The sequence below is a fragment of the Salmo salar genome, chromosome 03, assembly GCF_965601325.2.
Source record: "Salmo salar chromosome 03, fSalSal1, whole genome shotgun sequence".
NCBI classification, from domain to species: Eukaryota; Metazoa; Chordata; class Actinopteri; order Salmoniformes; family Salmonidae; genus Salmo; species Salmo salar.
Window position 1 is genome coordinate 48,639,524 of NC_138293.1, and position 16,878 is coordinate 48,656,401.

General features: G+C 44.7%; 1 protein-coding gene across 2 annotated transcripts in view; it reads left to right on the forward strand.

Moving 5' to 3' along the window:
• Positions 1 to 16,878, forward strand: part of LOC106600542 (zinc finger protein 704) — a 98,443-nt gene that overhangs the window by 73,470 nt on the left and 8,095 nt on the right. For both annotated transcript variants that reach the window (XM_014191968.3, XM_014191969.3), the window contains exons 5-6: positions 10,731 to 10,831; positions 15,968 to 16,253. In XM_014191968.3, the coding sequence (XP_014047443.1) occupies positions 10,731 to 10,831; positions 15,968 to 16,253 (387 nt within the window). The remainder of the gene's footprint in view (positions 1 to 10,730; positions 10,832 to 15,967; positions 16,254 to 16,878) is intronic.

The window sequence follows — 16,878 nt, forward strand, 5'->3', positions numbered from 1 at the left end:
TCTGACTGTGTAGAGTAGGGTACTATAAGAGGCTGTGATTGTGTTAAGATGGAAGAAAAACACTTTGGGCATTATTTGTGATTATTTGTTGAAACGCTGCAGATTTGCTGTTGGGAGTGTTAAATACAGTATGTTTCAGTGCCATTCGAGATGTTGCATGTGATGTCTTCACTGCAAGGAATAATGGATTGCATAAGAATATAGACTGTTAAAAGGGTTAAATTGATCAGCCGCTGATAAACTGGTTCTATAGTTTGTATTTTAAAGTCACTCTCTCTCCCATCCCTCTTTCCCTCCCTTTGTGGAAGCTGTTGATAAAGAGGGAGCCAACGCCCACTAACCTGTCATTAGTACTGATGCAGGTCCAAACACATCTCCCCCTCCACTGCCTACCTCTGAGATCTGCATGCTGCATGAGAAAATAAGTCTGAAAAAAACAGAGCTCTATGTTTTTAGATTCTGCAGTCTAAAGAATGCTGGGTTAAAAACAACCCAATTTTAGTAAATATTAAATATAACATGTTGGGTTATTTTGACCCAGCCAGTTGTTTTCTTTCAGTTGGGTTGTTGAGCTATGATACACCGGGTCAGATTGAAGACTGGAGGCATGGCTTAGTAGGTGCGTGGCTTTCAGATTGTTATTTTTGGTGACTCGGGAGAGTAAATGGGTCTTTTTTAATGAAATCCATAGGTTATTGTCAGGAGGCGTGATCTATTGGGGACGTGTCTTTCAGATTGGTGTGAACGTGAACACACCCCTACTAAGCCATGCCTCCAGTCTTCTGATCTGACCGGGTGGATCATAGCTCAATAACCCAACTAAGTGACCCAACTGGCTGGGTCAAAAATAACCCCATTTTCGTTCTGTCAACTATTTACCCAGCGCTGGGTTGTTTTTAAACCAGCATTTATTAGAGTGTGCATGTGAGGAAATAGTTGCTCTCTGTGTAATGTGCCTAATCCAAGGGTTCGAATCTCACATGAGTTGAGAAATGTTGATTTACATGTATTGTGATAGTGTGTAGTGCTTGACTTGGACTAGAATAAGTGTGGTTACTCATTTTGGGTGCGGGTACTGGTTATATTTAGGTACAATACTTTTGAGCTAATATTCATAAGAGGTGTTTGAGAATTTGAGGTGCCGGTACCCTGGTGAGCTCCTGCCCAATGTAAGCACTGTTATTGTGTTGAAAATGGACGTCTACAGCCAACAGTGAGAACATTAGCACTATTAATTCATTTAATAAGGAACTAGCTCTTTCTTCAGCCTTGCACACAAACACAGTGCTGTTGCATATGATATGGACGTGTACACGTACAAGTAAGGTTACAGTGTTTTATAGGCTATTCATTATTTTAATGATCCACTTCGTCACATGCGTTTTGAATCGAACATCAATGACCGGCAGTGAACAGTTCTATTTATTTTTTCCTCAACAAAGAAGCTTGTGGCGAGGGGGGCTCGAACCCATGGTTAAAGTGTACTATCAAGTGGAAGTTAACCCCTGTAGCACTGTGCCATTGAGAAGCAATGATGACAGCGATAGTCCACATGACTCCTATTTTTCTTCGATGATAAACATCCTTTTTTTTTTACATGAAAGCACATGGAAGTGTGTGATACTGATAAACAAAACGTGGGACTTTGTCATGTATGCAAAAATCTGAAAATTTTGTCTGAGGTTAGCAGTAACTAGTAGCCTAGTCAAGGCTGCATCAGTGCAATATTGGCACATACCATTTTGTTACAGACCATCAGAACAAGTAAACCTTGAATTTGTCAATTTAAAATATCCCTGTAGTGGTCAGGGTTGATGTATTTTAAGAAATGCCAATGGTTGGTGGATATAAAGTCTAAGATCTTTCATGTGCAGATGAACACACAACCTCCATATCACACACTCACAAACTGTAAATATAGGGGTATACATTGTACTATCAATCGGTGAAAGAGAGCTTCAAATATCACATTCAATTGTACATGAATCACAGCAAAGTTGGTTCCTGTTTCAATCACGTCTTTGGTCACGTTCGTGTGGGTCAAACAAAAACATCTTAATGATTGGGTGACAATAGAGCCTCCCACAATGCAGTTGATGGCTGCAGGATGAAGTTGGTGAAGAGCAACTGCAGAAATGTGCAGTTGACTAAGGTCAAAACGGCATGACCTTTGATCACATGCAAGTTCATGCAGTCGTCATGTAAGGCGCAAGTGGGACAATTTTTATCCCCATATTGCGTGTGATCTGCTTGAACGTGCCGTCACAGAGTGAAGAAGACATTGGCGGGGCCTCATTATCATGCTTTGTTGCACGTTGCTTTTTGGAATAGTTTGTTTTAATATCTATGTTTCTGCATGTGCATTGATTGATTAATTGATCTTATACTACACAAAGATATATTACATTTTCCTAAACTAATCCAATCTGTAAGTGGTTGGACATATTTCACCCGTTATTGAGATGGTTGTTCCAGTTTAGATAGTTTCATTTATCAATCTAAACCATCTTCCCTACCTTGGCAGTCATTATATCTGGATGGTGTTTAGAGATAGATGGATGAGGTTGCGGGGAGCTGAAGGGTGGGACAAAAAAACAAACAAGATAACTAATGTAAAATATACTGTGCTGTAAAATGTGTATAGTATGTATAATATGGAAGTAGAAGCCAAACATGCTGACTAGACCGGGCATGCGTCCGTGTGCGCCATCGCGCGTGTGTTGATTTTGTACATCCACACCAGACACGATCCAGACATGCAGGTTGAAATATCAAAAAACAAACTCTGAACAAACTATATTAATTTGGGGACAGGTCGAAACACATGAAACATTCATGGACATTTAGCTAGCTACAGTAGCTTGCTGTTGAAGGCCAATTTGTCATGAGATATTATTTTACTTATTTAACCTTTATTTAACTAGGCAAGTCAGTTAAGCATCTCTATTCCAAAATTAAATCTAGAATCGGCTTCCTATTTCACAACAAAGCATCCTTCACTCATGCTGCCAAACATACCCTCGTAAAACTGACTATCCTACCGATCCTTGACTTCGGCGATATCATTTACAAAATAGCCTCCAACACTCTTGGAAATTGGATGCAGTCTATCACAGTGCCATCTGTTTTGTCACCAAAGCCCCATATACTACCCACCACTGCGACCTGTATGCTCTCGTTGGCTGGCCCTCTCTTCATATTTGTCGCCAAACCCACTGGCTCCAGGTCATCTATAAGTCTTTGCTAGGTAAAGTCCCGCCTTATCTCAGCTCACTGGTCACTATAGCAGCACCCACCCATAGCACGTGCTCCAGAAGGTATATTTCACTGGTCACCCCAAAGCCAATTCCTCCTTTGGCCACCTTTCCTTCCAGTTCTCTGCTGCCAATGGCTGGAACGAACTGCAAAAATCACTAAAGCTGGAGACTCATATCTCCCTCACTAGTTTTAAGCACCAGCTGTCAGAGCAGTTCACAGATCACTGCACCTGTACATAGCTCATCTGTAAATAGCCCATCTAACTACCTCATCCCCATACTGTTATTTATTTTGCTCCTTTGCACACTCATCTTCTGCACATCTATCACTCCAGTGTTTAATTGCTATATTTGTAATTATTTTGCCACTATGGCCTATTTATTGCCTTACCTCCCTTATCCTACCTCATTTGCACACATTGTATATAGCATTTTTTCTATTGTATTGTTGACTGTATGTTTGTTGTCCATGTGTAACTTTGTGTTGTTGTATGTTGCACTGCTTTGCTTTATCTTGGCCAGGTCGCAGTTGTAAATGAGAACTTGTTCTCAACTAGCCTACCTGGTTAAATAAAGGGTGAAATAACATTTTTTTTTTTAAATCCCGCCTCTCACATCTCCTCATTCGTTTTAAGGAGCATATACCCACATGGGCGATTAAAAGATTATCTGAGGTCCACACTCCTGTCCAGTTGGTGGTGGGTAAAGCACCTTAAAGTTTGTTGCCAATCTACATATAAAGTGCCCACGTGAGACTAGCACGCCGTCCGCCGTCAGAAAGAGCAGGCAGATTGCCACCGCAGCGAGGATCCTGTGTTCCATCCTGGTGATCGCGTCTGGCTCTCCACCAGGAACCTCCCACCCTACCTGCCCTGTAAGAAGCAATGAAGAAGACTACTACTACTGAAAGAGGAGAGATTACCAGAAACTTACTAGGTTTCCCCTTTTATCTGTGAATTCATTGTTTTAGTAGAGAACACATGATTTTGTGTGACTCAAAATCAGTCGAGATTCTACAAAGATCCAGAAAAAACAGGACCCAATGTTTATATGTCCCTAGTTCAAATCCAGGCTGCATCACATCCGGCCATGATTGGGAGTCCCATAGGGCGGCGCACAATTGGCCCAGTGTTTTCCGGGTTTGGCCGGGGTAGGCAGTCATTGTAAATAAGAATTTGTTCATAACCTGATATGGATAGGGGGCAGTATTTTCACGGCCGGATGAAAAAATTTACCCGATTTAAACTGGTTCCTACTCTTGCCCAGAAACGGGAATATGCATATTATTAGTAGATTTTTTTGCTGTAAAGCCTTTTTGAAATCGGACAACGTGGTTGGATTCAGGAGAAGTTTATCTTTCAAATGCTGTAAAATAGTCGTATGTTTGAAAAATTGAAATTATTGGATTTTTGAGGTTTTTGTATTTCGCGCTATGCGATCCCATTGGCTGTTGGCTAGGGGTTCCGCTGGCGGAACGGGGTTCCGCTAGCAGAACGCCTAGATGTAAGAGGTTAATGTGAGTCTGGAAGGAGAGTTTACAGTCTAACCAGACACCTAGGTATTTGTAGTTGTCCACATATTCTAGGTCAGAACTGTCTAGGAGTCGATGAATACAGCTGCACAATATTGTCTCTTATCGATGGCAGTTATGATATCGTTTAGTACCTTGAGCGTGGCTGAGGTGCACCCATGACCAGCTTGGAAACCAGATTGCATAGCGGAGAAGGTACGGTGGGATTCGAAATGGTCGGTGATCTGTTTGTTAACTTGGCTCTCGAAGACCTTAGAAAGGTAGGGTAGGATAGATATACAAAAGTATTTGATCCCCTGCTGATTTTGTACGTTTGACCACTTACAAATAAATGATCAGTCTATAATTTGAATGGTAGGTTTATTTGAACAGTGAGAGACAGAATAAAAAAATAAATAAAAAAACGCATGTCAAAAATGTTATAAAATGATTTGCATTTTAATGAGGGAAATAAGTATTTGACCCCTTTGCAAAACATGACTTAGTACTTGGTGGCAAAACCCTTGTTGGCGATCACAGAGGTCAGACGTTCCTTGTAGTTGGCCACCAGGTTTGCACACATCTCAGGAGGGATTTTGTCCCACTCCTCTTTGCAGATCTCAAGTCATTAAGGTTTCGAGGCTGACGTTTGGCAACTCGAACCTTCAGCTCCCTCCACAGATTTTCTATGGGATTAAGGTCTGGAGACTGGCTAGGCCACTCTAGGACCTTAATGTGCTTCTTCTTGAGCCACTCCTTTGTTGCCTTGGCCGTGTGTTTTGGGTCATTGTCATGCTGGAATACCCATCCACGACCCATTTTCAATGCCCTGGCTGAGGGAAGGATGTTCTCACACAAGATTTGACGGTACATGGCCCCATCCATCATCCCTTTGATGCGGTGAAGTTGTCCTATCCCCTTAGCAGAAAAACACCCCCAAAGCATAATGTTTCCACCTCCATGTTTGACGGTGGGGATGGTGTTCTTGGGGTCATAGGCAGCATTCCTCCTCCAAACACGGCGAGTTGAGTTGATGCCAAAGAGCTCCATTTTGGTCTCATCTGACCACAACACTTTCACCAGTTGTCCTCTGAATCATTCAGATGTTCATTGGCAAACTTCAGACGGACATGTATATGTATTCTTGAGCAGGGGGACCTTGCGGGCGCTGCAGGATTTCAGTCCTTCACGGCGTAGTGTGTTACCAATTGTTTTCTTGGTGACTGGTCCCAGCTGCCTTGAGATCATTGACAAGATCCTCCCGTATAGTTCTGGGCTGATTCCTCACCATTCTCATGATCATTGCAACTCCACGAGGTGAGATCTTGCATGGAGCCCCAGGCCGAGGGATATTGACAGTTCTTTTGTGTTTCTTCCATTTGCGAATAATCGCACCAAATGTTGTCACCTTCTCACCAAGCTGCTTGGCGATGGTCTTGTAGCCCATTCCAGCCTTGTGTAGGTCTACAATCTTGTCCCTGACATCCTTGGAGAGCTCTTTGGTCTTGGCCATGGTGGAGAGTTTGGAATCTGATTGATTGATTGCTTCTGTGGACAGGTGTCTTTTTTACAGGTAACAAGCTGCGGTTAGGAGCACTCCCTTTAAGAGTGTGCTCCTAATCTCATCTCGTTACCTGTATAAAAGACACCTGGGAGCCAGAAATCTTTCTGATTGAGAGGGGGTCAAATACTTATTTCCCTCATTAAAATGCAAATCAATTTATAACATTTTTGACATGTGTTTTTCTGGATATTTTTGTTGTTATTCTGTCTCTCACTGTTCAACTAAACCTACCATTAAAATGATAGACTGATCCTTTCTTTATCAGTGTGCAAATGTACAAAATCAGCAGGGGATCAAATACTTTCCCCCCCCAATGTAGGTCTGTAGCAGTTTGGGTCTAGAGTGCCTCCCCCTTTGAAGAGGGGGGTGACCGTGGCAGCTTTCCAATCTTTAGGGATCTCAGACGATACGAAAGAGAGGTTGAACAGGCTAGTAATAGGGGTTGCAACAATTTCGGAGGATCATTTTAGAAAGAGAGGGTCCAGATTGTCTTTCCCGGCTGATTTGTGGGGGTCCAGATTTTGCAGTTCTTTCAGAACATCAGCTATCTGGATTTGGGTGAAGGAGAAATGGGGGAGGCTTGGGCAAATTGCTGTGGGGGGCGCAGATCTGTTGGCCGGGGTAGGGGTAGCCAGGTGGAAAGCATGGCCATCCGTAGAAAAATGCTTATTGAAAATCTCAATTATCGCGGATTTATCGGTGGTGACAGTGTTTCTTAGCCTCAGTGCAATGGGCAGCTGGGAGGAGGTGCTCTTATTCTCCATGGACATTACAGTGTCCCAGAACTTTTTGGAGTTTGTGCTACAGGATGCAAAGTTCTGTTTGAAAAGCTAGCCTTAGCTTTCCTAACAGCCTGTGTATATTGGTTCCTAACTTCCCTGAAAAGTTGCATATCGCGTGGGCTCTTCGATGCTAATGCAGTACACCACAGGATGTTTTTGTGCTGGTCAAGGGCAGTCAGGTCAGGAGTGAACCATATCTGTTCCTGGTTCTACATTTTTTGAATGGGGCGTGCTTTTTAAGATGGTGAGGAAAGCACTTTTAAAGAATAATCAGGCATCCTCTACTGACGGAATGAGGTCAATATCCTTCCAGGATACCCGGGCCAGGTCGATTAGAAAGGCCTGCTCGCTTCCTGGTGGAGAGCCAGTCGCGATCACCAGGATGGAACACGGGAGCCTCACTGCGGTGGTGATTTGCCTGCTCTTGCTGACGGCGGACGGCATGCTAGAGTCTCAAATGGGAATCGTTCCATACCTCTTTGCGCACCTGAATCACTCGTCCACCGCAGGAGCGTCGGTCTGGCTTGGAGTCCACGGAGCCAGGGCTGGCTGATAACCCAGAACTCACTGGAAGGGAGTCAGCCTGGTGGAGGAGTGTCGCAAGGAATTCTGGCGGTATTCAGCCCAAGGAAGGAACCGGGCCCAATCCCCCTGCTGGTCCTAGCAGTGACTCTTCAGGAACCTCCACAGCTCCTGGTTCATCCACTCCACCTGCCCCTTGGACTAAGGCCGGTACCCGGAAGTGAGGCTGACCGTGACCCCCAGCTTCTCCATGAAGGCTCTCCATACCCGTGATGTGAATTGAGGGTCACTGTCAGAGACGATGTCCTCCGGAAGGCCATAGTGCCAGAAGACCTTCTATAACAGTGCCTTAGCGACCTGGAGAGCGGTAGGGAGACCAGAGAGGGGAATAAGATGACAGGATTTAGAGAATCTGTCCACAACAACCATAATAGTAGTGTAACCATCAGAAGAGGGGAGATTAGTGACGAAATCAATGGACAGATGAGACCAGGGACGCTGAGGCACGGGAAAGGGAAGGAGTCTTCATGATGGATCGTGCCGGGGAGATTTAGATTGAGCACATACTGAACATGAGTGGACATAGTGTGCAACGTCCTGCGCCAAAGTGGACCACCAGTATTTCTCAGAAAGGGATTCAGTGGTGTGGGTGATACCTGGGTGTCCAGCGGCGAGGGATGGTTTAGTACGGTACCCTGTGTCACTGTGTCAATGCGAGGGGGAGTTAGAGCACTGATTATGCTTACTGGAACGTGGAAGGGGGAAAAGACAGTATTCAAAGGTCAACACTGCGCTGCTCTGAGACAAGCATGGGGACTGGTCTTGATAAATCAATGAGATTTTTATTTTCACTGAATCTCCGTTTGGGTATTGGTTAGCCTACAATTAGGGTGTGGAAACAGTACAGCGCCATATTTTCCTTGCGGATACCCAGAGGGTTTCGTTTTTCTTGGAATAGAAAGACCATAATAATAATCTAATTAATTAAGCTAAATTTAAAATTAATCCCATATACTATGTTCTTACAAAAAAAGGTTTTAAATTCTCTAGTACAGCCAATATCTCTAGTACAGCCAATACAAAAGTTAAACGCTTCTCAAAGATGCCCTCTGGTGGTCAACGTAGCACTAACTAGCATTCATGGCAACAATGGCTGACAATTAAATGACATCCCATAGAATTCTGCGGCAGCCTGCAAGGTATGCTGCAGTATGATGCAACTTTTACAGGAAGAACCACTGTAATAGTGCCAGATCCCAATGGTCGCAGGTATGAGGTGATGTGCAGGGAGGAGGCGAGGGCCTGGTCAATAAAATCCCTCGCCGCACCGGGATCCACTAGAGCTGTACAAACAGTAGGTGAGGGACAGCCAGCCAGTGAAATGGATACTAAAAAAGGTTTGGTGGAAAGTGATGCTTGATTGGGCTGTACCGGACACCGTTGAAGCTGGTGCCCCTCCTGGCCGAAATAGGGACAAACCCTAACTGTCTCCGACGGCGTCGCTCAGCCATGGGGAGTGTGTCCAAGGTAAGATTGTCTCGGCAACCCAGCTCCGTCTGGACCTCTTCGGGCAATCCTCTTCTGAATCGGATGCAGAGTGCCGGTTCATTCCACCCGCTGGATGCTGCCACTGTCCGAACGGTGAGCGCATACTCCGCCGGGGTCATCCTGCTGTAGTTGGAGTAGGCTCTCACTCTCCTCTCTGCCTTCCAGTGGATGGTCGAAGTCCCCCCTGAACAGAGCCATGAACCCAGCTCCTCCTCTGTCCCAGACGGCCGTAGTCCACTCCAACGCCTGTCCGGTCAGCAGAGAAATAACCGTGGCAACCTTGGAATCTGTGGTGGGGGCTACCATCTGATGAGTGAAATGGAGGTAGCACTGGAGTAGAAAGCCAAGGCATTTGGAGGGAGACCCGTCATATTTGTAAGGGAGGGACAAACGGTCATTGCTGACCTGGGCAGACTGTTGGATGGGCTAGGGTGCTGACTTGTGGTAGAGAATCCTCCGCTTGTTGGACGTGACACCCCCTGGAAATGTCAAGACGTTGAAGAATGCAGACGACCTCTTTCATAGCCGCCCCCAGTGGTGCCAGCTGATAACTGATAACAAAAGAGTGTGATATAAGGGTAAGTAATCAGAGAGTCATGAAGTCCAGGTGTGACTAATGATGAGACGCAGGTGTGCGTAAAAGATGGGTTGCCAGGACCGGTGGTTAGTACACCATTGAGCGCCGGAGAGGGGTGCAGGAGTAGATGTGACAGGAGGCTACAGGACTGAAAGTCATCGAATGCAACAATCATGTCTGTCACTAGCAAACACAGTCATAGGTGGTACAGGTACCTCTAAAATCCAATCAAAGGCACCCAGGGAAATAAATATGCAAATAAGGCTTTACATCCTACAGTGTTAAAACAACACCCAAAAAAGAGTTACTGTAACGTCACAGGTGTTAATTCCCTAACACTGAGAATGTGTAATAGCATCAGCTCTAATAAAGTGTTAATTTAAGTTGGAATTTGCAGCACCCATGGTGTTGCACTCTAGGGGTATTAGTTTATCGACACTTAGATTGTTTTTTGTTTAACACTATTTTTGTGGCTTACATACAGTACACACTAAAGAAGTGTTAAACGTGACAGTGTGGGTGTTCAAATTGTGATCTCAAATGTGCTTTGCAGACTGTAGAGATTATGACCATGTGAATATTAGGGTCCCTTTCTTGCCCTTGGCCATCCCCCCAAAAATGTATTTAGGCATTATGACACTGCATCTCATCTGTCAATATAGAGCAGCGAGGGAGAGGTGTGTGTGTGTGTTGCTAACCTGTCTTCTCAAGTTTCTATGTTCACAGGCCTGCTTGTCTCATAGGTCATGTAATGGTCTAGTTTATTTATTTTTACCTCACTTAGAATAATAGTAGAATACGTGTAGCCCCCATGTACGTAAGTGGAGAGATCTGAACCTTTTTCTCACAGGTTGTAGTGCGCTCACCCCATAACCACAGGGTTGTTGGTTCAAGCCCCACTCTTGTTCTTCCCCCTTGATCGCTACAATAGCACTGACTCCACTGTGTTGTGTGTTCTGTTGTGTTTCAGAACTCTATGAAGGTGATGCTGAAGTGTTTGTGGAAGAACTGTGAAAAGGTCCTCAGCACCTCTTCAGGGATCCAGAGACACATCCGCACCGTCCACCTGGGGTAAGGCACCAATCAACTAATCATAGAGCAAGATATAGGTCAACTGCTATAGGTATCCAATCACAATAGTTGAATTGGTAATTGTTGTAACCAATCACTGCATACAGGTCTCCTGAGGACCAATAAGAGAGCAGATATAATACAGTTCACCTTACTCAATTTACTGAAGTATTGTCAAAATATCTACTAAGGAGGTAGTATTTTAGAGTATGTGCTACATTGGTAGCTCTGCCTCTCCATGGGCTCTCAGTGTTTATTATGACTTCTTTATGTCATTAGGTTTGTTAGTCTAGTATCCTCTTACAAAGTACCATAAAGGGATGCAGGGTGGATGGTGGAAGCATATCAACACATCAGGAGGTTTTGCTGGGGTGTTTTTATAGCCTCCTGTTGCTATCCTGCACTCTCTGTCAGTCAGTGAGGGCTATGACCAATGAAGTCCATAAACTCAGTGGCTTTGGCTCAGAGGCCCTGGGTATCACTGCCATCTGCTGGTTAGAGAGAATACAGCATCAGAACAGCTCCTCATTATGATGTGTTATAATGCCTTATTAACATGTTCATAACACTTTACTGATGTAGCTGTAGAGTATTATGAAGCGGTATAATCACTGCATCTTTAGGGTGCTATGAATGTTATTATAAGCCTTCATTAGGGAAAGGGAGGGAGCCACCAACAAGGAGATAGTGAGGTGCTGGACATAGGAGGTAGACTCAATGCTGCAGGACTGTTTTGAGAATACTGATTGGAATATGTTCAAAGATTCATCCACCCAGGACTCATCGATCAACATTGAGGAATATATCGTAACACTATGAACTATTATTATTAATAACACTATTGTTACCTGTTGCTCCATCCACGACCGTAAGTGTGGTGAAGATAGCCCAGTACATCACTGGGACCGTGCTCCCACCGAACCAGGACATCTACTCAAAACAGTGCCTGATGAAGGCCTGCAGCATCATCAAGACCCCACACACCCCAATCAAATGTATTAATAAAGCCCTTTTTACATCAGCCGATGTCACAAGGTGCTATACAGAAACCCAGCCTAAAACCCCAAACAGCAGACAATGCAGATGTAGAAGCAAGGTGGCTAGGAAAAACTCCCTAGAAAGGCAGGAACCTAGGAAGAAACCTAGAGAGGAAACAGGCTCTGAGGGGTGGCCAGTCCTCTTCTGGCTGTGCCGGGTTGAGATTATAACAGTACATGGCAAAGATTTTAAATATTCATAGATGACCAGCAGGGTCAAATAATAATCACAGTGGTTGTAGAGGGTGCAACAGGTCAGCACCTCAGGAGTAAATGTCAATTGGCTTTTCATAGCTGAGCATTCGGAGTTAGAGACAGCAGGTGCGGTAGAGAGAGAGAGTTGAAAACAGCAGAGGTCCGGGACAAGGTAGCACATCCGGTGAACAGGTCAGGGTTCCATAGCTGAAGGCAGAACAGTTGAAACAGCACGACCCAGTGGACAGAGTCATCAGGGCAGGTAGTCCTGAGGCAGGGTTCCAGGGCTCAGGTCCTCCGGGAGGGCGAGGGAGAGAATTAAAGGGAGCATACTTAAATTCACACAGGTAAGACAGGAGAAATACTCCAGATATAACAGACTGACCCTAGCCCCCTGACACACAAACTATTGCAGCATAAATACTGGAGGATGAGACAGGAGGGGTCGGGAGACACCGTGGCCCCATCCGCCGATACCCCCGGACAGGGCCAAACAGGCAGGATATAACCCCACGCACTTTGCCATAGCACAGCCCTCACACCACTAGAGGCATATCTTCAACCACCAATTTACTACCCTGAAACAAAGCTGAGTATAGCCCACGAAGATCTCCCCCACTGCACAACCCAAGGGGGGGGGGCGCCAACCCGGACAAGAAGATCACGTCAGTGACTCAACCCACTCAAGTGACACACCCCTCCTAGGGACGGCATGGAAGAGCACCAGTAAACCAGTGACTCAACCCACGTAATAGGGTTAGAGGCAGAGAATCCCAGGGGAGAGAGGGGAACCGGCCAGGCAGAGACAGCAAGGGCGGTTCGTCACTCCAGTGCCTTTCCATTCACCTTCACACCCCTGGGCCAAACTACACTCAATCATAGGACCTACTGAAAAGATGAGTCTTCAATAAAGACTTAAAGGTCGAGACCGAGTCTGCGTCTCTCACATGGATAGGCAGACCATTCCATAAAAATTGAGCTCTATTGGATAAAGCCCTGCCTCCAGCTCTCTGCGTAGAAATTCAAAGGACAGTAAGGAGGCCTGCGTCTTGTGACTATAGTGTACGTGTAGGTATGTACGGAAGGACCAAATCGGAAAGATAGGTAGGAGCAAGCCCATGTAATGCTTTGTAGGTTAGCAGTAAAACCTTGAAATCAGCCCTAGCCTTAACAGGAAGCCAGTGTAGAGAGGCTAGCACTGGAGTAATATGATCACATTTTTTTGGTTCTAGTCAAGATTCTAGCAGCCGTGTTTAGCACTAACTGAAGTTTATTTAGTGCTTTATCTGGGTAGCCGGAAAGTAGAGCATTGCAGTAGGCTAATCTAGAAGTGACATGGATTAACTTTTCTGCATCATTTTTGGGCAGAAAGTTTTATATTTTTGAAATGTTACGTAAATGGAAAAAAGCAGTCCTTGAAATAGTCTTGATATGTTCATCAAAAGAGAAATCAGGGTCCGGAGTAACGCCGAGGTCCTTCACAGTTTTATTTGAGACGACTGTACAACCATCAAGATTAATTTGCAGCCATCCACTTTCTTTTGTCTGAAACACAGGCTTCCAGGGAGGGCAATTTTGGGGCTTCACCATGTTTCATTGAAATGTACTGCTGTGTATCGTCCGCATAGCAGTGAAAGTTAACATTATGTTTCCGAATGACATCACCAAGAGGTAAAATATATAGTGAAAACAATAGTGGTCCTAAAATGGAACCTTGAGGTACACCGAAACTTACAATTGATTTGTCAGAGGACAAACCATCCACAGAGACAAACTGATATCTTTCCGACAGATAAGACCTAAACCAGGCCAGAACTTGTCCATGTAGACAAATTTGGGTTTCCAATCTCTCCAAAAGAATGTGTTGATTGATGGTGTCAAAAGCAGCACTAAGGTCTAGGAGCATGAGGACAGATGCCGAGCCTTGGTCTGACACCATTAAAAGGTAATTTTCTCAGTGCCACAAGCTGTTCACTAACTTACGGTCGGGCAGATGGTATCGGAGCATCAGGTCTGATACCAACAGGCTCAGAGACAGTTTCTATCTACAAGCCATTAGACTGCTGAACACTTGAACTGGACTGATCACCTACTCTGATTCTCCGCACCTAAGCACACAAGCACTCACTCACGCACACACCCACAGACATATATAGTACCAGTCAAAAGTTTCAACACACCTACTCATTCCAGGGTTTTTTCTTTATTTTTACTATTTTCTACATTGTAGAATAATAGTGAACACGTCAAAACAATGGAATAACACATATGGAATCATGTAGTAACCAAAATGTTAAACAAATCAAAATATATTTTATATTTGAGATTCTTCAAAGTAGCCACCCTTTGCCTTGATGACAGCTTTGCACACTCTTGGCATTCTCTCAACCAGCTTCATGAGGTAGTCACCTGGAATACATTTCAATTAACAGGTGTGCCTTGTCAAAGTTAATTTGTGGAATTTCGTTCCTTCTTAATGCGTTTGAGCCAATCAGTTGTGTTGTGAGAAGGTAGGGGTGGTATACAGAAGATAGCCCTATTTGGTAAAAGAGTTCATATTATGGCAAGAACAGCTCAAATAAGCAAAGAGAAATGACAGTTCATCATTACTTTAAGACATGAAGGTCAGTCAATCCGGAAAATGTTAAGAACTTTGAAAGTTTCTTCAAGTGCAGTCGCAAAAACCATCAAGAGCTATGATGAAACTGGTTTCTCATGAGGATTGCCACAGGAAAAGTAGACCCAGAGTTACATCTACTGCAGAGGATCATTTCAAGTAATAGACACATCTCAACATCAACTGTTCAGAGGAAACTGCGTGAATCAGGCCTTCATGGTCGAATTGCTGCAAAGAAGCCACTTCTAAAGGACACCAACAAGAAGAAGAGACTTGCTTGGGCCAAGAAACACAAGCAATAGACATTAGACAGGTGGAAATCTGTCCTTTTGGTCTGATGAGTCCAAATGTGAGATTTTTGGTTCCAACCGCCATGTCTTTGTGAGACGCAGAGTAGGTGAACGGATGATCTCCGCATATGTGGTTCCCACCGTGAAGCATGGAGGAGGAGGTGCGATGGTGTGGGGGTTTGCTGGTGACACTGTCAGTGATTTATTTAGAATTCAAGGCACACTTAACCAAACCTCCAGGCTGTGTAAGGGCTATTTGACCAGGAAGGAGCGTGATGGAGTGCTGCATCAGATGACCTGGCCTCTCCAATCACCTGATCTCAACCCAATTGAGATGGTTTGGGATGAGGTGGACCGCAGAGTGAAGGAAAAGCAGCCAACAAGTGCTCAGCATATGTGGGAACTCCTTCAAGACTGTTGGAAAAGAATTCCAGGTGAAGCTGGTTGATAGAATGCCAGGAATGTGCAAAGCTGTCATCAAAATATATTTTGATTTGTTTAACACTTTGTTTGGTTACGACATGATTCCATATGTGTTATTTCATAGTTTTGATGCCTTCTCTATTATTCTACAATGTAGAAAATAGTAAAAATAAAGAAAAACCCTTGAATGAGTAGGTGTGTTGAAACTTTTGACTGGTACTGTACATTCATGCTACACACACACACATTACAACTGCTGCTACCAGACTCGTATTATGATTTCTAAATAATGCACAATTCAAACACCCCTCAAATACTCCCTTCCCCAAAACACGTGGAAATAATGGACTATAAATTGTGCCTTTCTCTATTATACTTATGCTAAAATGTTTATTCTATTCTACTGAGCCAATTTCTTTATTTTCATATTATTATATTATTTCTTATTGATGTTGCATTATGGAGAAGGAACCTGCAAGTAAGCATTTCGTTGGACGGTGTATACCATGTGTATCCCGTACGTACGGCTGAATCTTAGAAGCTGCTTCACGTATGTCACCCTCCTATGGTGCAGGCGGAACTGTGACTCGGACTACAGTGATGGGGAGGAGGACTTCTACTACTCAGAGATCGAGGTCAACATGGACAGCCTATCAGAGGGCTTGTCCAGCCTCACGCCCACCTCCCCCACCACTACCGGCCCTCCCCCCATCTTCCCCCCTTTCTCCCACGCCGCCTTTGTTCCCCGCTCTGAGCCCGCCCATATCGTCATGAGGGGACCGCAGGGTCATGCCCCCAGTCTGCTCAGCCAATCAGCTCCCTCCACGCTCTGCCATATCCGTACTGACCACGCCTACCAGGTAAGAACAGTCAGACACACACGTGCACCCACATCCACCTTATTCTCCAATGGCTATGGTACTCTCTGTTGCTATAGAGACTCCAGTAGTTTCATGTACTGTAGCTGTCCTCTACTGCATGACAGATAATGTTTTGGTTCCCCTGGTCTGTGTGTGTTTAGTTCATTATGTCCATGAAACTGAGTTGAACACAGGCTTAAAGCTGCACATGACATGGCACGTCAGATCAATAGATTTCTTTAGGTGAGGCCTTCTCTATTTTACTCCATTTTCCATAGTATCTATCGCCCTTTTCTTTCAGTATCATTCTTTGTCGCTCAACCTCCCTCTACCTCCACTCGTTCACTTCTTCTCTAATCATCTCTCCTCACCTCCCTCTCTCATCTCTCTCTCCCTCCCTCTCTCATCTCCCCTCACCTCCCTCTACCTCCACTCGTTCACTTCTTCTCTAATCATCGCTCCTCACCTCCATCTCATCTCTCTCTCTCTCCCCTCACCTCACCTCCCTCTCTCATCTCCCCTCACCTCCCTCTACCTCCACTCGTTCACTTCTTCTCTAATCATCTCTCCTCACCTCCCTCTCTCATCTCTCCCTCCCTCTCTCATCTCCCCTCACCTCCCTCTA